This window comes from Electrophorus electricus, chromosome 3, assembly GCF_041902795.1.
Source record: "Electrophorus electricus isolate QZ-2024a chromosome 3, ASM4190279v1, whole genome shotgun sequence".
Lineage (NCBI taxonomy): Eukaryota > Metazoa > Chordata > Actinopteri > Gymnotiformes > Gymnotidae > Electrophorus > Electrophorus electricus.
In genome coordinates, this window is record NC_137499.1 from 65,649 (window position 1) to 87,500 (window position 21,852).

General features: G+C 41.5%; 2 protein-coding genes across 6 annotated transcripts in view; both read right to left on the reverse strand.

The window, feature by feature from the left end:
* Positions 1–144: 144 nt before the first annotated feature.
* On the reverse strand, positions 145–6,932 carry tpma (alpha-tropomyosin). Its single transcript, XM_027021781.3, has 10 exons — positions 6,682–6,932; positions 6,054–6,179; positions 4,153–4,286; positions 3,024–3,141; positions 2,580–2,650; positions 1,751–1,826; positions 1,571–1,633; positions 1,393–1,462; positions 698–776; positions 145–350 (listed from the first exon to the last, which is right to left on the reverse strand). Exons 1-10 carry the CDS (start codon positions 6,793–6,795, stop codon positions 347–349), a joined length of 855 nt encoding a protein of 284 aa, XP_026877582.1. The 5' UTR covers positions 6,796–6,932; the 3' UTR covers positions 145–346.
* A 3,469-nt stretch (positions 6,933–10,401) lies between these two features.
* The window catches only part of LOC113584703 (talin-2-like), a 45,839-nt gene continuing 34,388 nt past the window's right edge, over positions 10,402–21,852 (reverse strand). For all 5 annotated transcript variants that reach the window (XM_035527960.2, XM_081708574.1, XM_035527963.2 and 2 more), the window contains 11 exons: positions 21,346–21,471; positions 18,820–18,936; positions 18,419–18,604; positions 18,138–18,245; positions 17,659–17,764; positions 15,238–15,362; positions 14,688–14,813; positions 13,937–13,999; positions 13,419–13,595; positions 12,797–12,922; positions 10,402–12,260 (listed from right to left, as the gene is read on the reverse strand). In XM_035527960.2, coding sequence (XP_035383853.1) covers positions 12,132–12,260; positions 12,797–12,922; positions 13,419–13,595; positions 13,937–13,999; positions 14,688–14,813; positions 15,238–15,362; positions 17,659–17,764; positions 18,138–18,245; positions 18,419–18,604; positions 18,820–18,936; positions 21,346–21,471 — 1,389 coding nt within the window. In that variant the 3' untranslated portion in view covers positions 10,402–12,131. The remainder of the gene's footprint in view (positions 12,261–12,796; positions 12,923–13,418; positions 13,596–13,936; positions 14,000–14,687; positions 14,814–15,237; positions 15,363–17,658; positions 17,765–18,137; positions 18,246–18,418; positions 18,605–18,819; positions 18,937–21,345; positions 21,472–21,852) is intronic.

Here is a 21,852-nt window from a genome sequence, read left to right on the forward strand (position 1 = left end):
ATTAGAATAAGAGCGCAGAAGCAGTCAAAACAGAAAATGGAACATGGGTTGGCGAGAAGAGCTTTTATAGATTTTATTCAAGCTTCTCAACAATAAATAAAGTAAATAAGAAAAACTAAGACAAACTTAAAGAGAGTGGAGGAGTCAGAAAAAGGTGTTCTTTTATTACTTTATGGAAAGGGAAATAAGTCAAAGTTCTATACAACAGATGGGATGTCAAAGGTGGGCGCCCCATCCTCACTTAGGATGTGTTGTGAAACATCAGAAAGCAGCAAAAAGAGAAATGCTGAAGAAGAGAGTGAGGGGCCAACCAGCTGGTGCCAGGCAGAGAGGAAACATACACACTTTATCTACGTGGATGAGAGGGAGAAAGAGGATGTGATGGGAAGGAAAAAGCAGCAAAATATGCAGCAAAAACAACAAGGAGCATGCAATGGTTAGAAGGAATGTAGTGTGTGTGTCTAAGTGTGTCATGGTGATCAAGAGGAAGTTGAACATTGGCCACACATCCTTTCAGAAGTCTATCGTGTAACACTGTAACTGTACCTTCAAATATCCTGCAGTTTGGTTGAGGAAATGTATTGAGGTGGAATGCAAGTGTTGGTTAGTGAGAGAGTGAAGGAATGTGGTACTAGGAGTAGCATGAGTAAAAATGTGAGTAAAATGTTTAACACACACAGAAAGTGGTGATATTTACATGGAGGACATGTCATTGAGGGCGTGGTCCAGCTCCTCACTGATGGCTTTGAATCTGAGTTTCTGAGAGTAAACCTCATCTACAGTAGCCAAGCAGCAAAGACAGCAATGGGGGATGATGGGAGTTATAGTGTGGTAACACAAGAGAGCAAGAAAGAGACACAAAGTAAACAAATGGACTTGCAAAGAAAAGAAGATGAGAGTTAGAGCAAAGAGATGGCTGGAAGCAGAAATAACTGAAGAAACAAACAAAAAAAGTGCCATGACAGAGTATTCTTGCCCTGTAGACCTTTACGTTTACATTTACACTAGATCTTTACATTTATGTTAACACTAGAGCTTTTACGTTTACATTTACAATAGACCTTTACGTTTACACTCAGTTTCACAACATAAGTGCATATAATGTGGAAGTGGACAGAACTGTAATGTTTGCCACATGCTTTTCCAAAGCTGTAGAATACTCTACAATGTACTATGAGCTAGTTAAATACTGGTTCAAACTCAGACCAGACACCAGAATCAGACACTAAAGCCAGACACTGACACCATGTCCCCAGGAAAACAACATGAACTGTACATGAACTATATGGACTATACTGGACTAAGAAAATGTATCTTAGCCATTGCAAAAAAAAACAAAACAAAACAACAAAAAAAAACAGAAAAAAGAGAAACATGTGGAAATGTACATACCCTCTATTTCATCAACAGTCTTCTCAAGTTTGGCGACTGATTTCTCAGCAAACTCAGCACGTGTTTCTGCCTGTGTTATACACAGGGATGTGAGCTTACACACACACACACACACACACTACTAATGTCTATGATGACACTTAACAATGGCATTAAAGACAGCTTAAAGCCAACTCACCTCCTTTAGTTTCTCAGTGAGAACCTTGATCTCCTCCTCATACTTGTCCTCCTTCAGCGTGTACTGTCAACATAAACAAAGGGGGAGTCAGAGATCCACCTGTTACTCAGGCTGAAACACATATGCACACATAAAGAAATAGTCATTAGCACATATAAATCCAAACACACACAGCTTTACCTTGTCAGCCTGGGCCTCAAGAGACTTCATGAGGTTGGTCACTGTTTTCAGTTCTTCTTCCAGTTCAGAGCACTTACTGTAGAGAGAGCCATTAGGGTTACGTTTACATTTATGGCATTTAGCTGACACTTACAAAGCAACTTACAATTATGACTTGAGCAGTTCAGGGTTAAGGGTCTTGCTCAGGGGCTCAACAGTTGCAACTTGGCAATGGTGGGGCTTGAACCAGCAACCTTCCAAGTACCTTAACTACTGAGCTACCACTGCCTTACATGGGTTACTATCATAGAAAGGCATTAGGGTTAGGGTTAGGGTTACTGTCGTAGAGAGAGGCATTAGGGTTAGGGTTAGGTGTTCTGTTACTGTCGTAGAGAGAGGCATTAGGGTTAGGGGTTCTGTCATAGAAAGAGGCATTAGCGTTAGGGTTAGGGGTTCTGTCATAGAGAGAGGCATTAGGATTAGGGTTAGGGGTTCTGTCATAGAGAGAGGCATTAGGGTTAGGGTTAGGGGTTCTGTCATAGAAAGAGGCATTATGATTAGGGTTAGGGGTTCTGTCATAGAGAGAGGTGGAGGTGAAAGGGCACATCTACAACACCACTGTCAGTTCTGTAAGTCTAGAGTTTTAGGTCTGCGTTCTTCATTCTGGAAGCCAATAGGTCAGACAAGAGCAAGAGTCTTGATTTTAGCTTGCCATAAGCTAAAATATAGAATTATATTGACTAAAATGAGTTTGATGAGCAAATTACTCTCAAATATATACAAGCCTTGCTGTTCATATTATAGCATTACATAGTCTTGCCCCTCAATGTTTTAAAGTAAGAATTCTTACCCTTCAGCCAGTTCAGCCTTCTCCTCTGCACGCTCCATATCATTCTCAACAGTTCCCAGCTTACGAGCCACCTACACACACACACACACACACAGAGGTGAATGTTTAACAGAAACAAAATCAGTGAAAGAAAGGCAATAAAGGAAAAAGGAGCCACGTGTGGGAGAGGAAGAATAACACATGTTGTTATATATTTTTTGTATTTTTGTTTTTTTGTGTGTGTATATATATATATATATATATATATATATATATATATATATATATATATATATATATATATATATATTTTTTTTTTTTTTTTTTTTTTTTTTCCTTATGCACCCCTGTTTCTTTCCAGCTCCTCAGTTTGGACAGAGCACTCACAAAATCATTTCACTGCGAGTTATACCATGTATGACTATGTACGTGACAAATAAACCAAACTTGAAACTTGAATCTCACCTCCTCGTATTTGCGGTCAGCTTCCTCAGCAAAGTTCTTGGCCTCTCTGAGTTGACCTTCCTGGAGTACTATCTTCTCCTCGTCCTTCACGGCTCTGTTCTCAATGACCTTCATGCCTCTGTGGACACATGGACAGTTAGAATCTCTCCCCAAACATTTAATCTTCTTGTTTCCTGAAACGCCAAATGTTTTAGTTAAAGATTGGTGTGTGGGCAGCGGTGTGTGAGGAGTAGTGTGTGGGGAGTGGTGTGTGTGGAATGTGGGGATTGGTGTGTGGAGAGTAGTGTGTGGAGAGTGCTGTGTGGGAAGGCAGTGTGTGGTGTGTGGGGAGTAGTGTGTGGGGCGTGATGTGTGCGGAGTACTGAGTGGTGTGTGGGGAGTAGTGTGTGGAATGTGGGGAGTGGTGTGTGGAGAGTAGTGTGTGGTATGGATAGTGAGGAGCAATGTGTGGAGAGTGGTGTGTGGGAAGGTAGTGTGTGGTGTGTGGGGAGTAGTGTGTGGAGTGTGGTGTGTGGGGAGTACTGAGTGGTGAGTGGTGTGTGAGGAGTAGTGTGTGTGTGGGGGGGAGTACTGAGTGGTGAGTGGTGTATGGGGAGTACTGAGTGGTGAGTGGTGTGTGGGGAGTAGTGTGAGGGGTGTGATGTGTGGGGAGTAGTGTGTGGAGAGTGGTATGTGGGGAGTACTGAGTGGTGAGTGGTGTGTGGGGCGTGGTGTGTGGGGAGTACTGAGTGGTGAATGGTGTGTGGTATGAATAGTGAGGAGCAGTGTGTGGAGAGTGGTGTATGGGGAGTAGTGTGTGGGGCGTGGTGTGTGGGGAGTACTGAGTGCTGAGTGGTGTGTGGGGCGTGGTGTGTGGGGAGTACTGAGTGGTGAGTGGTGTGTGGGGAGTACTGAGTGGTGAGTGATGTGTGGGGCGTGATGTGTGGGGAGTACTGAGTGGTGTGTGTGGTGAGTAGTGTGTGTGTGTGTGGGGGTGGACTGAGTGGTGAGTGGTGTGTGGGGCGTGGTGTGTAGGGAGTATTGAGTGGTGAGTAGTGTGTGGAGAGTGGTGTGTGGGGAGTAGTGTGTGTGGAGTACTGAGTGGTGTGGGGAGTAGTGTGGGGGGGTGAGTCTCTGAAACATCACACACCTCTCACTTTCATCAGCAGCTTTTTCTGTCTCCTCCAGCTTCTGCAGTGCAGTGGCCAGACGCTCCTGGGCTCGGTCCAGCTCCTCTTCAACCAGCTGGATACGCCTGTTCAGGGAAGCCACGTCGCCCTCGGCCTGCACACACATTTACTTTAGACCTTCTCTTCCCAAGAAACACGTTTATGCACTACTAGAGAAACCCTTCTATTAAACGTAGATCAATCTGAAGCCATTATATTGTAGCTGCGCCAAGAACAGGCACAAGCAGCAATATTAACTGCCGCTCGCGGCCAGCAAGGAGGCTGCGGTTAGACCGCATTGACGTTCCCGTCCAATCATACATTTATTTATTATACATTTTTATAGCAATATATAACACAGAAATATTTGCCACAGAAGAGAAAAGAATGAAGCAGACCTTTGCCGTTCTCTATAGGCTGTAGCGATAAACCTGTCCGTTTATCAAAGCGACTACTGCTAATAAAACGGAATGATAAACCAGTCGAACGCAGCGTTTGACGCCTTGCGTGCTCCGCTATGATCCATCCCAAATGGGGCACTAACCCTAACCCTAATCCTAATCCTAACACTAACCTAATCCTAATCCTAACACTAACCCCATACTCCATCTGATAATGCACACGACAGTTAAATGGACTTAATGACATCCGCTCGGCCTTACACATCCTCTCGCGATCCGCTCAGCGGTGAACTCCTCCTGTAGCCTGGCGCTCGTGCGCTCGGCGTCTCGCGCACCTTCTCGTAATGATCTGATTTTCTCTCTGACAGAGTCAATGTCCGCACGCGACATCCCGCACGCGACTGAGTTGAACTGATATTGGGCGGACGCGTGCCGGGACCTCGCGCAGTGATGGACGCGCTTCAGGCGGACGCACCGAATACTGGAAGTTAATGTGCATTGTCCGGATTATTTATTTCCCGCTTTAATTTCTTAAGTATTTGGCATTATTGTTAATAGTGCGAGTAAACAGTAGTCTCGTGGTTTATTACACGGGATATCTTGATATGACAATAACATATAGACTGCACTTAGAAGATATTGTATAATAGGCTTTTCATTTTTCGTTATTTTATTGAAGGTTATTATAATTTGTTACTCATGTCTATACAATTAGCCACCGCAGTTATTTCAACCCAGTTTATGAGTCCGCAGCGCCACCCAGTGGTTAGTTATGCTTAATGCTTTTGGTCTGCTCACGGTAATGCTATCAAGGTAAAATGTTACACGTTCGCGCTGTTTGGCTTTATTGTAAATATTTTATAGATTAGATTTATGCAATAGATGAAGATTATCTGAAGGATAGATGAAGATTATATTTATTATGCCATATGAGGTAAAATACGGTTGCGTGGAAAATGTTCATGTTATGTTTGCGTGTAACGGATTTAGCTAAAATAGCTGAATTAATGACATTATGAAAAATAAAATTATTCGAGGTGTTGCGTGCTACCTCTCATCGCTAAACTGTTAACTTTAAGTCTAATAATGCGCTGAATTAGTCATTCTTAATTAGGTTGAGCTATCCAGAAAAAAAGAAAGCTGAAATTCTACCCGTACGCACATTTAAACCCCACGGGGTCAAAGTGGAGCCCCCAGACTTAACTTGTCCTTATAAAGCACTGCGCTAAATATACCTGCCCGCGCCGGAGCGCCTCGCCACGTATATACGTAGTGGCTCGCCCTCCAACTTTGGCTCATATATTACAAAACCGAAAAAACCCCAGAAGACTAATATTTACTAATCCTAATATTTCTTCTGTGTACTATGTTTAAGCAGGCTGTAGTATGTGGGTTTTGTGGTTTTTAAAAAATCCGCTTTGTCAGCGCTTTGTTGTGGCGCGTGTGTGCGCAAGCGCCGTATGACGCGCGTCTTCACTTACGTCTGTGGCTTTCTTCTCTGCATTTTCCAGTTTCTCCTGAGCATCTTTCACGTTTTCAACGTATTTGCTCAACTCATCATCGGTGGCCTTAAGTTTCTTCTGCAGAGCGACCAGGTCGTCCTCCAGCTGCAGAGTACCGAGGAAGGCCACGTGTACACGGCGCAGGCATAAACATGAAGGGAACACATGGCGATGAGACCTTCTCTCCCTCGACATTCACGCTTGCAAATAAGGGTTTATATAATTTCATGATACAAGACATGCATGACATGATACATTGTCAGCATGGTGCACGACAATGTGCGGTTACAGATGCATCAAATTACTGTTAGCAACACATGGCACCTATGAAATTCAGCAAGGCTCATCAAGGCATATGTCATGTAGTGTATTAAATCTTTTGATATCCTAAGTAGTTTAAATAGTTCATCCATAAAATACACATATCAAAAATTTAAACAGCAATGCCTGTTGTTTTCTTAAAAGCCATACTCAATAATTTAATCACAAATTGCATGTTGGCTGTCCATGTGGAAGAATGGCTCAGAGTTGCCTGTGAACATCCACCAGGTAGTCACAGTCCTACTAGATTTATAGTTGCTCTATAATGCCCCGTAGTGATGCCAACCTGTTTGCATTTGTCTTCTGCTCCCTTCTTGTCCACTTCAGCCTGCTCGGACCGGTCCAAGGCATTCTCCTTGTCCAGTTTGAGCATCTGCATCTTCTTTTTAATGGCGTCCATGGCTGCGTAGAGTTCTGCTAACGGGGTGGAGAGAAGAGAAGAGCGTCTGCACCAAACTGAATGCTGAGCTGGAGTGCAAACTCAGTCCCACTGAGAGCTGTGAAATATGTTCCAAGGGCCGATAAGTTTCACAGTGCCTCCAGAATGTGTTAGGGAACCACTCCTACTGGTTCCTGTGCTGTTGAGCCTGTTTTTTTTAAAGATCAGTTTGGCGATTCGCTGTACTAAGACACTGAACCATTGATATGGCTATATATGGGATCTGTGGGGCACCCACCTCCCCCAACCCCAAGATGTCTTGATCCTATTTCTAACAGCCCCTCACACCCCACCCCTCTGCTACCCTCTAACCCCAGACCATGGTAGAAGATCAGTGAACAACATAAGCATGGAGAAAATAAGGAGTTAAAGTTCCATGAGCTTGATTTATGTCTGTTCATCCTTTATTTATGGTTACTGTGCCGTTATTTTGAAATACCGCAATATTAAACTTTTCCGGTTTTCCACTAAAACCTTAAACCGTTTTATCATGCTGTTTCATTTATGACTGAGAGCTGTCATAATCATGCTTTTAACTATAAAAACATTTCTGCTACATGTAAAAGTCAGATTTCTGATTTATTTAAAAAGGTTTTGATATTTAAATTGTCATTGCTTAAACATTTTAAGCACTTTAAATATTTTAAATTATCAATATTAGTTAAAAATGGCATGTATAATTCCCGTCATGTTTCAGGTCAGGTGTCTAGCTCTGGGTTCTCTGAACCAATCAGGACCCTTATGACATTTACAACACTGCAGAGAGTGATACTGTACTGGGAGCATGCTATGGTAGTCCCTGATTATCACACTAAGAGATGCCTACAACACAAAGAGATGTCAAGAAGTCCCTTGGACCTTGTTCACTATCTAAAACACATTAAAGAGTCAACAGCAATCCTTCATCTGAAGGTTAGATTAGCACTCTTGTCAGGTTTACAGCAGGCATTCTTTAGAGGTTGTGGGCTGGGATATCTTCAGTAGGCCACAGAAGGGATCAGTCTATTGGGAATCTCAGCGATTCACTCTCATTCACCGTTAATCTACTGGAGCTGCAGCTGTGTACTGAGAGCCGTGATGACATGAAGCATGCCACAATGTTTGGCCAGTGATGCCAGCTCTTTCAGCAGCTGTACGGATGGAGAGTGATAGAGGACATAAGTGAGAGTGAGATGGCAGGAGTGAGAGTGAGAAAGGGTGAGAGTAAAGATTACAGGAGTGAGAGAGGGCATGTGAGAGAGAGAGAGTGTGTAAGGGCATGTGTGAAAGAGAGGGGGAATGTGAGCATGAGAGAGAAAGAGGGGCATGTGTGAAAGAGAGAGGGAGGGAGACTGTATGAAAGTGGCTTTCAGTTTTCTTCCTTTGATTGTTTCTGTTTGATCAGTGTCTGATTATTTGATCAGTGTCTGATGCTACATGTCAGAGTTATTTTTACACATACACTACTTAGTAGCACCTTTGTCTCAGTGTTTCTGCTTCATAGAAAGAAAGACCATCAGACTATTGACTTTCAGAAGGACTATAAGAAAGCCTGGGGCAGAACTGACATGCAGAAAAACTATGCCGTTCTCTACCCCCATTTCAATGATTTTTCTCAGTGATACACACACACATGCATGTACACAGTCTAAGTGGCTACACAGCCTGCGAATTCCTAACAGGAAGTCCTGACATCACTGGAGAAGCCCCAACCCTTCACCACTTTGTCTGGCACTGCGACCTGATAAATGCCAACAGGCTAAGCCCAGATTTCCCTGTGTGCCCCTCAGCTTTAAAAGGCACCAGTGCTGCCAGTAGACCGACCACACACTTACTACATGCAGAGGTCCCATTGCCCCAACCACACTCACCACATGCAGAGGTCCCAGTGCCCCAACCACACACTCACCAGACGATGAAGCCCAGACAAACCAACACACTGCATTTTTAGTGAGGGTTAGGCATGGTTATGGTAGGTTAGGGAAGGTTATGGAGGGTCTACCCTGCAGGGTTATGGTGGGTTAGAGTTGGTTTTGGAGGGTCTACCCTGCAAGGTTAGCATTGGTTATGGAGGGTATACCTTGCAGGGGCTTGGGCTACACTTTGCTTCATGGAAAGCAGCTTCGCTTGTGTAACTAAAATATTCTGATATTTAAAAATGAAAGATTGTCATAAGCATTTACAGCACATGCATCTGAAAGGCAAAAAGAAGATTTGGAGGGGGTGTGTATGTGTGTCCAAAAAATGGCCAAAAGGTACATGAATCATCAACTAAAAGAAATAACATCCAGGACCGGATTTGGATTTGAGGTCCAGCTCTGAATACCAGAGTCACAGTGGAAATACACATCTAGTTTAATTTTAAGTTTGGTTTATTTGTCACATACATAGTCATACACAGTATAAATCGCAGTGAAATGGTTTGAGAGTTTGAGACATCTGCATTCATTTGCGATGGCTCGGACACAGTAGCCTCCACCCCAGGACAAAACCAACAAGTTCACCAGCTACTCCTGCAGCTCCACCCTGGCACCGCCCATAAATCACCTACACCTGTCCATACACTATGCACTAATTTAGCCAACATATATTAAACTTACCCATCTCTATTTTCTTCTGCCAAGCCTTGCACATCCCTTACAGCAGTTCTGAGCTATGTGGACACGTTTTCTATTTCTTATCAGGGGTTTTGAGCTTGGTTTTCTTTTAAGTTGATTGTTTTGTGTTGTGTATTCTTAGGTGTTTGTGGTCATTGAGGATAGACAATTTTCTGCAATAAACTGTTTGCACACACACAAACTATTGCTTCCTGACCATCACATATAAAACTACTAGATACAGCTTTAGACAACTGAAAATTACTGAATTTTTCATACCTTAATTCTCTCTGCAAGTCTGATGGCACAAAGAGAGCATAAAATGAAAGTGATTTAGATAAGACTGCTCTTACTCTGAGGATACACCATTAGCTCATTGAACTAAGCAAACCAGGTAGGAGGGCAGTAACAGAGCACTACTCATTTTGCAAAAGATGTCACCCTCAGGAGGCTCAAATTAGCACACCATTCCTGCCTGATATAGCAGGGCAGTTTTCTGATGACTCGGACATACCATGCTGCCCTCTGCCAGACAGATCATGTTAAAGTGGCCTAAACTGTCATGTGCCAGAAAGATCATGTTGATGTTCTAGCAGCACTGGGCTGGCAAGCTGTGTTACAGGTCAGCTAGTAGCGCACTAGATTTGGTCTTGCTAGGTCCAAAGGCTGAAGTTTTGGATTTCAGAAATGATATGATGGAACAGTTCATAACGTTAATTTTGTCTACTCTTAATAGTCCCTCTACTAAACACCATTACAGTAGTATGTGCAGGTTTATAGATCCTCCAATTTGCTGAGGTTTGAAGGAGATATATATATATATATATATACACACATACATACATAAATACATAAACACACACACACACACATACACACACACACACACACACACACACACACACACACACACACACATATATATATATATATATATATATATATATATATATATATATATATATACACACACACACACACAATACTCGTATATTAACCCTAACCCAGCATACATGTACAGCACTTGTATACTAACCCTACCTCAGTGTATATACACAACACTCATATACTAACCCAGTGTACATATTCAACACTCGTATACTAACCCAGTGTATAAATACAAACAATGAAAAATTAAATAAAAGATAAAATCACAGAGGCTGAAGTCAACTAATGCAGAGAGCTGACAGAGCTGAGTTGGCCTGGCCTGACGGACCGTGCTGAAAATGAAACAGAAAGTAGTGATAGACTGAGAGGGTCTCAGTATGAGGAAGACGCTCTAAACACTTGTCCATACAGAAACACTGTAAACACCTGTCCGTACAGAGACACTGTAAACACCTGTCTGTACAAAGCACAAAGCTGTGTGAAGCCACGTCTGCTTTAGTCAGCTGTCAGCGCATTTAGATCCATTTTTATCAGCATGACATTCTTTTTGTTTTTGTGCCCTAAGGGTTAGGGGTCCCACTCAGTCATATATAGTCCTAGATTTTTTCTTTTGCATTTTCAGTGAATAATTTACATGTGGAAGTGCTGTAAGAGGTATGGGCTGGAGGCAATGTTTTACAGCTCTCAATATTTCTTTCATTTCCTTGATCTGTCACTATGATTGAAACACATGCAATCACTGAAGTAAATTCTCCTCAGCAAGAATAAAGCAGGAAGCACAGGAACACAGTACAACCAGTCCAGTACAACCAGTCCAGTACCATCTGAGTGCATTCATCATTGTTTGTTTTGATTTGTTTGTATAGTTTTGTAGTATTTGTTTATTCATTTCTTCCTTATAAAAAGACATAAATAATAAAACTTACCTTAACATCATACATTTACAAAGCTTTATCATTCACACCAGTCACTTTAAAAACTACAGACACAGACTACATACTAATATCAGCAAACAAAAGGATCCCTTTCATTTGATTCAACAAAATACAGAGGATCTTTTTTATGAACGGTCTCCCTCCTGGCATCACCGTTTCCTTGATTTCCCTGTCAAGTCTGTTTTGCTTTACTTCCTTATTCCATTCCTTGGTTTCGTTTTCTCTGCTCCTCGTCTGTTTCTCAGTTACAGTCCATGTTTTGGTTGTCCCTGTTATGTTCACCTGCGTCTGATTAATTCCCCTTTGTCTCTATTTATTTTGCCCTCCGTGTTTGGTTACTCTCATTTAATAAACCATCTCCTGCATTTGCGTTCTACCTCTTGCCTCGTTTCTGCTGGAATCGTAACAATCTTAGAGACATTAGGAGCCACAAAACAGCCAAGGCCAAGAATCCAGTGTGATCTGCCCCAGTAGTGAAACTTCCTAACGCCAACTTTAAACATTTAATCCTAGTCTAATATATATTACCCATATAGGTTAGGATTAACCTAATATTAATAGACTAATATTACCCTTATACGTTAGAATTAACCCTAATGTTACCCATGTGGTGTATCTGATGTACAGGTATGCAATAAAACAGCCACCTTCTGTGGATCAGGTTTGAAAGTCACATTCAATATTTGACTTGTTTATAGTCAGAAAGGTAAGCAAGTGTTGTAATGTGATCACATTGAGCCTTGAGTGGAGCTGAAGCACATGGAGCCCTTGTGAGCGCCATGCTGCTGCTGTTTTGAAAACAATTAAGGGCTGCTGCAACACATACAGAAATCAGTTTTGTCCATCACATCTACTTCCTGTACACCCCCTGCCTCACACACCCACAGGAGGTAGTGATTTAGTCCTCATCCCCTCTTAGTTCGCTAGGCAGGAATTTGTACTGCTGTTGTCTGATCTGAGCTAGTTTCTTCCTGGCCTCCTCCAGCTCTCTCTCCTTCTTCAACATCTCCTCCTGCGCCGCAATGATCTGCAAAAAAGTACAAGGCACTTACATGCAGCTCTTTTCACGAACACTGCATCATTGCATGGCTACATCACTGCATGGCTACATCAATGCATCAGTTTTTCATTTGCATAGTGTTGTTAGTTTCTGTATTTTCCCCAGTTCTATTCACATTCAGGCAGGAGGTCTTCTCCACTATAATTCCACCATTTAGAAGTGATGCTACCTTGTATCTACCTATATGCTACCTGACGAATCAACAACTGTCAAAACAATATTGGTACCATTTCTCACCTACCCATAACACCTCTGAGCAGAACTTTATATAAAAACTAGGGTAAGTGTTAGCCCTAGAATGATATAAAAACTCAGGCCAGCCCATGGCTAGAAGAGAACACTCCTGAATGTCCTCACAAGTTACTGCTGTTTTCGTCATTGGCCAATCAAATATGCAAATATGATTTTTCTCATCAATCTACATGTTGCTAGTGTTGCCTGTGACATTCCCAAAGTGACCGATGCAGCGAGAATATGAAATGGAACACCATGGCGAGCTTCACCTGAGCAATTCCTCCAACAAAATTGGTCTTCACCACCACGTTATCCTCATCGGTCTTATCAAAGGCTGATTTCTGCGCCGCCTTCACCAGATTGTCTGACGCTCGCTTCACTGCGTTACCAGCAGCCTGCATGAACACACACATACACACACAAGCATGCATGTTTACACATACACACACGTTTGTACATACACGTCAGTATGTATGTGTGTATGAGAACACATAAATGCATTTCTGTTTGTTGACTCCAAGAAACATTTGTGGACTGTGGTATATTTTTTTCATTTAGTTTTTTTAACCAATTCAAAGCACTATGCCACCATCAGCACTGCACACCCATCAGCCTCTGCGGAGGTTCACATCGCTTATAACAGAATGGTTATTAGTTATTATGTTTTGCCTTCATTTTTCTTATTTGTATTTACATATTATTTGTATTTATTTATTGAGAAAACAAGGCACCTCTGTTAATGAAACTATCAGAATTGTGATGTAATGTTATTTTACATAAAGGTTATCTAAAACATGTATATATGTTCTCATTGTTCGACCGGTTAATATTAAGTGTACATATTTGACTCTGCTGTATATGTTCTCTGTGTGTGAGTGTGCATGTGTGTACCTGTAACCTCCTCATAGCCTCAGAGTTGTGGTCTGCCTTCACCTTGCAAGTGAGCAGCAGTTGTGCGGTGGAGGTGGACACCTGCTTGGCAGAGGAGATAAGCCTCTCCTCACTGCCGTGGTGACCCTGCACAGATGCCTCACATAGGCTACCCGTCGCCGCAGCAACCAGATGAGCCTGCAACCAGCCACAGCAGCTTATGGGTTATGCCCACACCAGGCTTGCCCTCATGCCCAACACCAGCCACGCCTCTACCCCAAAACCAGTTACGCCCAACACCACCACGCCTCTACCCCAAAACCAGCTACGCCCAACACCAGGCATACCTCCACGCCCAACCCCAGCCACACTTAATGCCATCCTGGCTTAAGCCTGTTGAGACTTTTATGCTTTAGATTCAGTTATGACTGAATTAATAAGTTATTAAGTGAATGATACAAGTCTGATGTACATTATTAGGCATATAATCAAAGCCTTTTGTAATATTATAAAGGCAGTGTAAAGGCGTTTGAACTCACAGCAGAGATGAGTCCTTGTGACCACTGGCCATCGTCCTCTGCATTCGCAGGAATAGAGCCCACCTGTAGAAGACATTAAACACACACATTACACACTACACACACATTTAAAGCATGAAGCTCTTCACCATTTCTGTATGTCACTCAGCAGGACAGTAATAGCAGCATCTGTCTTTTATCTCCGACTGATATCTAGTGTGTTGATGTGTGTTCATTGTCTGCATGCGCATATGCATATACACATACAGATGTGTGTTCATGGCCTGCATAGATACGTCTGTGTTTGTGCTTGTAGTGTGCACGTGTGTGCTGGTAGCATGCATTTGTAGGTGTGTTCATTACTTGCGTATGCACAAATGTATGTGCAGGCGTGTGTTCATGGCCTGAGTGTGTGTGTGTGTGTGTGTGTGTTTATGTGTAAGTAAGTAAGTAAGTGTGTGCATGCATGCTGACCATGTGCATGGAGATGTGTGTTTTTAAGCACACAAGAGGGAGTGTTATTTGGTCATAGATCAACAGCCATGATGTTATTTGTGATAATTTGTTATTTGTTATTGTGCTATGTATATATGTTAATCAGTTGTGTAGCATGTGTGCAGGGGCGTGTGTGTGTGTGTGTGTGTGTGTGTGGGGTTGAGAGGCGTGTGTGTGGTTGTGGTGTGTGTGTGTGTGTGTGTGTGTGTGTGTGTGTGCGCGCGCAGTTGCATGGCGTGTGTGTGCAGTTGTGTGATGTGTGAGTGTGTGTTGTCACCTTGCCCTGGGCAATAAGCTCTCTCTGGGCAGCTGAGGCAGATTTCACCAAGGCACTAGTTGCTGTGGCAATAGACTTGGCTGCTTCTAGAATCTGCTCCTCAAAGTCCAAACTCTCATCAGCTTGCTGCAGAGACACAACTGCACATTACTGAAGAGAAGGAAATATCACCAGTTAAACAGAACAGGACCAGTCAGAATATCTAAATCATCAGTCTAACACTTGTGTGTGTGTGTGTGTGTGTGTGTGTAAAAAAAAAAAAAAATAATAAAAAAAAAAAAATATATATATATATATATATATATATATATATATATATATATATATATATATATATATATATATATATATATATATGTATGTATGTATGTATGTATGTATGTATGTATGGTGTGTGTGTGTGTGTGTGTGTGTATATATATATATATATATATATATATATATATATATATATATATATATATATATATATATATATATATACACACACACACACACACACACACACACACACACACACACACACACACACACACACACACACACACACCTTTGGTTTTGCTCTGGGTTTGAGGTGTTCCAGCTTTTTGGCAGCAGCTTCGATGGAGGCTGCAGCTCCCAGCAGTTCAGTCTCTGCAATCACTGTGGGGTCCTCTGGGTCAACCCACTCAGAACCTGGAACACCCCCCCACACACACACACACACCCAACCATATACACCCCAGCCACATCCACACACATACGTGCATATAAACACATCCGAACACACAACGCACACACATTCTCCATTAACAAGAGTATAACAAACCTATAAGGGCTGAAAAATTATATTCACATAAACACAATATTTTAAAATAAAATATAAACTGTGAGAGTGATGATGAGATGAATGGTTCCTTTTACTTAATGTTATAGTAACAGGAAGTATGTGATTATCTTCAAACTTCTGCTGCACTTCAACATTTATTATAAAATAAGATCACTTTTATGTATACTGCCCCCTAACCACCGTTTAGTTATTACACTTCTTTTGGTGTTATAGCACTAATTGACTATAGCGAACCATAAGTCACCTTATATTGCATATTCATGAACTATCAAATCAACTCACCAACCCACACTTCATTCACTCTCTCTACCAAATAAAAATGGCTCAAATTTCTTTCTGGGGTTAAAGTGACACCAGACATTTTACTCCGAATTCACCTGAAAATTGGGCTCGATCTGACCGTGTTCAAACTATCTAAACTAACTAAACTTTAGCGATTCCCGATCAAGTCATCCGCGCTTTAAATTCGTACGCGCCTATATGTGCGATTTTACGGTATTTCGCTACTTACCGCTAATCTAACGCTCCCTAAGCAAAGAGAAACGGAGACTTGAGTATTTTCTGTTTTAAAAGCTTTGATGAAGACGCGCACTTTTATTAAATTTAAAAGTACAAAATACAGTTTACTAGACTCAACTAGTTTACTTGCATCATCACATTAAACACAATTGGTAATATAGTTAAACAGCTTAATACGCCTTGTGCAAAATCGTTTTTCTATATAATGTTTCTCAGACGTTTATTATAGAGCTTGACTGCCAGCTAAAACAGGGGTTATCACTAGTGAAATGTTGCACATGTGCAGGGTATAGGGAAGTGGCCCTTGCCTTTCACCAGATCAAGTCTGATAAGATCCTCCACCAGTTTTTAATAAATCTATATTGAAGCCCTTGTATTTGTAATGATGTTTACATGCCCATCTAATTCAGATAAAAGATGGCTACATATTTTTCAGAATTTTCCCCAAATGCCTAAACAGTTCTACTACCACCCAAGATTGGTGGCCTTTCCCTGTCACCTGTGCAAATTAGCACAGCTTCTACTCTACCATTTTTTCAAACATCCATATTAAAATGCTAATGTCTTTAATGGGCTTGGAGACAGTACGGTTATGTATTTCTCAGACATTTCCCTTAATGCCAAGACAGTTCCACTACCATATAAGAGTAGTGATCCTTGGCTATTAGCAGAGTAAGTTTGGACAGATTTCACTGTACCATCTTTTTATAAATCCATTTTAAAATACATATTCATTTCATATAGGCTGAATTTAGATATCTATTTCTCAGAAATTTCCAATAATGCCAAAACAATTACATGACCACATAAGACTAGCTATCCTTGGCTATCACCAGTGTGGGTTTGGGCAAATTTTACTTTACCATTTGTTCATAAATCCATTTTATGGATTATAATATGGATCATGGGGCTTAGAGTATGGTTAGCCATTTCTCAAAAAGTTCCCTTAATGCCAAAGCAATTCCATAACAAAGGCTACCATTCTTGGGGACTGGTGGAACTGTTTTGACATTATGGGAAAATTCTGAGAAACAGCTAACCAAAATACTAATGCTAATACCTTTTCACATGAACTGCTGACATGGGACACAGAGACCAAGCTTCCTGTCAAATCCATACATTTTCCCAAGCGCTGCACATTTCTGAGCTCAGATAAACCATTTGTAAAGGAATTGTGGTGTGTTATGGGAATCTCAATCTATATATTACCTGCCTAGCTGCCTGTTACCAGTATACACACTAGGCAGTAGGGTAAAGTATACAGGTAAAAAAATCTAATGGGAATAAAATTACATGCAACAAACTAAATCAATCATTAAGGTTAAAACTGATACGGTTCTGACAGAACTGATAAATAACCCACTAGGAACAGACTGTGAAATGGTGAATGGTGGTCAGTAAGCAATGAGTCAGAGGTTAATGCAACTCACCGTTATCTGACACAAAGCAAGAGACACAAGAAATGCTTCCATCACTAATCCAGAAACATCAGACACGAGTTTCTCCAGTGACTCTGTGTAAGTGTGTGTGCGTGTGCACATGTGTTTGTTTGCGTGTGTGTGTATATCCTGGCTTGTGTATGTGTTCATGTCTAGATGTGTGTGTGTGTGTGTGTAGGAATACCTTTCATGTTCTCTGCTATATGAATGAGTTCAGTAACTGCGCCAGCTACACGTTTGGAAAAGACAGCCAAGTGTTGCTTCTGTTCTGCTGTGGGCCTCTGCAGGACCTACACACACAAACCCCCCCCCCCCCCCCCCCCACACACACAGACATGCGCACACACACGGGCCCACACACATACAGACACACACACACACAAATAACATGGACACATCCACATGTGTGAATATATAGGTACAACATTTGCTCTTAGAAGAAATTAAGAATATATTAAATTTTTATATTAAATTAAGAATAAATTAGGAATATATTAGTTAGAGCTATAGAGAAGCAAATCTGTAAATCTACACTTGCCAGTGTGTTTTCTGTGTTCTGTGTATGTACGTGATGTTGTGTAGGTATGTTTGTGTATCCATGTCCTATGGTGTTTAAGTGTTCTGTAAGTGGCATGTGGTATTGTGTAGGTGTTGTGTGTGCACCTGCAGAACTTGCTCCAGCAGGTCTATGTACACTTTGGTGCATTCTGTCCCATAAAGCAGCGCCTTGGCCCTCAGTTCCTCACTAACCCCATCATGATACGCTGCTCTCTGCACAACACAACAAATACAACTTTTTACACACATCCTTTTTCACACTTACACAGTCTCTCTCTCACACACACACACACACACACACACACACACACACACACACACACACACACACACACACACACACACACACACACACACGCCCCACAACCACACATACACAGACACACCTTGCATGCTGTTAGCATATCTGCAATAACTTTTTGGCTCAGGTTGGCTGTGGAGATGACATCTTCCTGTCTGGCAGAGTTACCAGAAGCAACAGCTTTAGCTGTGGCCATGGTGATGCCCTTGGTCATTCGAACGAACTCCTCAGGTGTGGCAGACCTCACTGGAGTATCTCTGGACTGAAAAACCTGGCAAATTTTCAACTGAGAATTATATGCAGCCCAGTGGTAAAGGCAGAAAACTATAGCAATATATGTTTAAATGAATCAATATACAAACTATTTGACATCCCCAAAATTCCTATGACCCCAAACACGCAATTTGATTTTAAACAGTTATTAGGCCTACACTACCCATTATAACAGTGCTATTAAGCCTTCACTACATATGCAGGAGCTCCTACACAGAGCTCTTGTTTGATGGCCTCGATAGCAGCCTCCAGCGCTCTACTCCCCCTAGTGGCCACATCCTCCACTGCTTTCACAGTCTTCAGCAGTGACGTCACGTTCGTTATCATCACCTGTCTCACACACACACACACACACACACACACACACACACACACACACACACACACACACACACAAGAATTCTAAAGTTATTATACTGTTATAAGTTATTAAATTTGGCTATATTTCTTGATTGTAACATGAATACATATTGTTTATGTTTGTGTGATTATACATATGTATATACATGGATTATTATATTGTTCTGTATATTTGTGTTATAATAGTTATGTGTTATTATGCACGGATTATTTTATTGTGCTGTGTGTGATTATAGTGTTCTGTATGTGTGTGTGTGTGTGTGTGTGTGTGTGTGTGTGTGATTATTACACTGTGCTGTGTGTGTGTGTGTGTGATTGTTATAGTGTGCTCTGCGTGTGTGTGTGGTGTGTGTGATTATTATACTGTGCTCTGTGTGTGTGTGTGTGATTATATACTGTGCTCTGTGTGTGTGTATGTGATTATATACTGTGCTCTGTGTGTGTGTATGTGTGTGTGTGTGTGCTTATACTGTGCTCTGTGTGTGTGATTATTATACTGTGCTCTCTGTGTGTGTGTGATTATTATACTGTGCTCTGTGTGTGTGTGATTATTATACTGTGCTCTCTCTGTGTGTGTGTGTGTGTGTGTGTGTGTGTGTGTGTGATTATTATACTGTGCTCTGTGTGTGAGATTATTATACTGTGCTCTGTGTGTGAGATTATTATACTGTGCTCTGTGTGTGAGATTATTATACTGTGCTCTCTGTGTGTGTGTGTGTGTGATTATTATACTGTGCTCTGTGCGCGTGTGTGATTATTATACTGTGCTCTGTGCACGTGTGTGATTATTATACTGTGCTATGTGTGTGATTATTATACTGTGCTGTGTGTGTGTGATAATTATACTGTGCTCTGTGTGTGTGTGTGATTTATGCTGTGCTCTCTGTGTGTGTGATTATTATACTGTGCTCTCTGTGTGTGTGTGTGTGATTATTATACTGTGCTCTGTGTGTGTGTGTGTGATTATTATACTGTGCTCTGTGTGTGTGTGTGTGTGATTATTATACTGTGCTCTCTTTGTGTGTGTGTGTGTGTGTGATTATTATACTGTGCTCTGTGTGTGAGATTATTATACTGTGCTCTGTGTGTGAGATTATTATACTGTGCTCTGTGTGTGTGTGTGTGTGTGTGTGATTATTATACTGTGCTCTGTGCGCGTGTGTGAGTATTATACTGTGCTCTGTGCACGTGTGTGATTATTATACTGTGCTGTGTGTGTGATTATTATACTGTGCTGTGTGTGATTATTATACTGTGCTCTGTGTGTGTGTGTGATTATTATACTGTGCTCTGTGTGTGTGATTATTATACTGTGCTCTCTGTGTGTGTGTGTGAATATTATACTGTGCTCTGTGTGTGATTATTATACTACGCTCTGTGTGTGAGATTATTATACTGTGCTCTGTGTGTGTGTGTGTGATTATTATACTGTGCTCTGTGCGCGTGTGTGATTATTATACTGTGCTCTGTGCACGTGTGTGATTATTATACTGTGCTGTGTGTGTGATTATTATACTGTGCTGTGTGTGTGATAATTATACTGTGCTCTGTGTGTGTGATAATTATACTGTGCTCTGTGTGTGTGTGATTATTATACTGTGCTCTCTCTGTGTGTGTTTGTGTGTGCATGATTATTATACTGTGCTCTGTGTGTGTGATTATTATACTGTGCTGTGTGTGTGTGATAATTATACTGTGCTGTGTGTGTGTGTGTGATTATTATACTGTGCTGTGTGTGTCTGATTATTATACTGTGCTCTGTGTGTGTGTGTGCACGATTATTATACTGTACTCTCTGTGTGTGCGTGCGATTATTATACTGTGCTGTTTGTGTGAGTGCATTTATTATACTGCGCTGTGTGTGTGCAATTATTATACTGTGCTCTGTGTGCGATTATTATACTGTGCTGTGTGTGGGTGGGTGTATGTATGCGCGATTATTATACTGTGCTGTGTGTGCGTGCGATTATTATACTGTGCTGTGTGTGTGTGCATGATTATTATACTGTGCTGTGTGTGTGTGCACGATTATTGTACTGTACTCTGTGTGTGTGTGTGTGTGTGTGTGATTATTATACTGTGCTGGGTGTGTGCAATTATTATACTGTGCTGGGTGTGAGTGTGTAATTATTATACTGTGTTGGGTGTGTGCGAATTTGTACTGTGCTATGTGTGCGATTATTGTACTGTGATTATTGTATTGTGTGTGTGTGTGTGTGTGCATTTATTGTACTGTGCTCTGTGTATGATTATTATACTGTACTCTGTGTGTGCATGATTATTATACTGTGCTCTGTGTGTGTGTGTGTGTGTGTGTGTGTGTGTGTGTGTGTGTGAGATTACTATACTGTGCTGTGTGTGTCGTTGTCCATTATGGACCTTAGCTGCACTCTTCAGATGGAACATGGACGGGTCGCCTGCTGCTTTTCCAGCTGCCCACTTGGTGGCGCCAATGAGCTCAGCTAAAGCTTTAGCAACATCCTTCACTGCATTAATCAACACCATCTGGACAAGGAGACGACAACGATGACAATCATCATCATCATCATGTGCGTACATATGCACACACGCACACACACACACAGAGCACAGTATAATAATCAATCTATCACACACACACACACACACACACAGTTTAATAATCACACACACACACACACAGTTTAATAATCACACACACACACACACACACGCACACAGCACAGTATAATCACACACACACACACACACACACACACACACACACACACACACAGAGCGCAGTATAATAATCACACACACACGCACACATACACTCCTTCCCATAACAGCCTCCTGTAAATGATATCTATAACAATGTCATGTTTTTATGCAGTAGAATACTAAAATGAATAGATTATTACATAA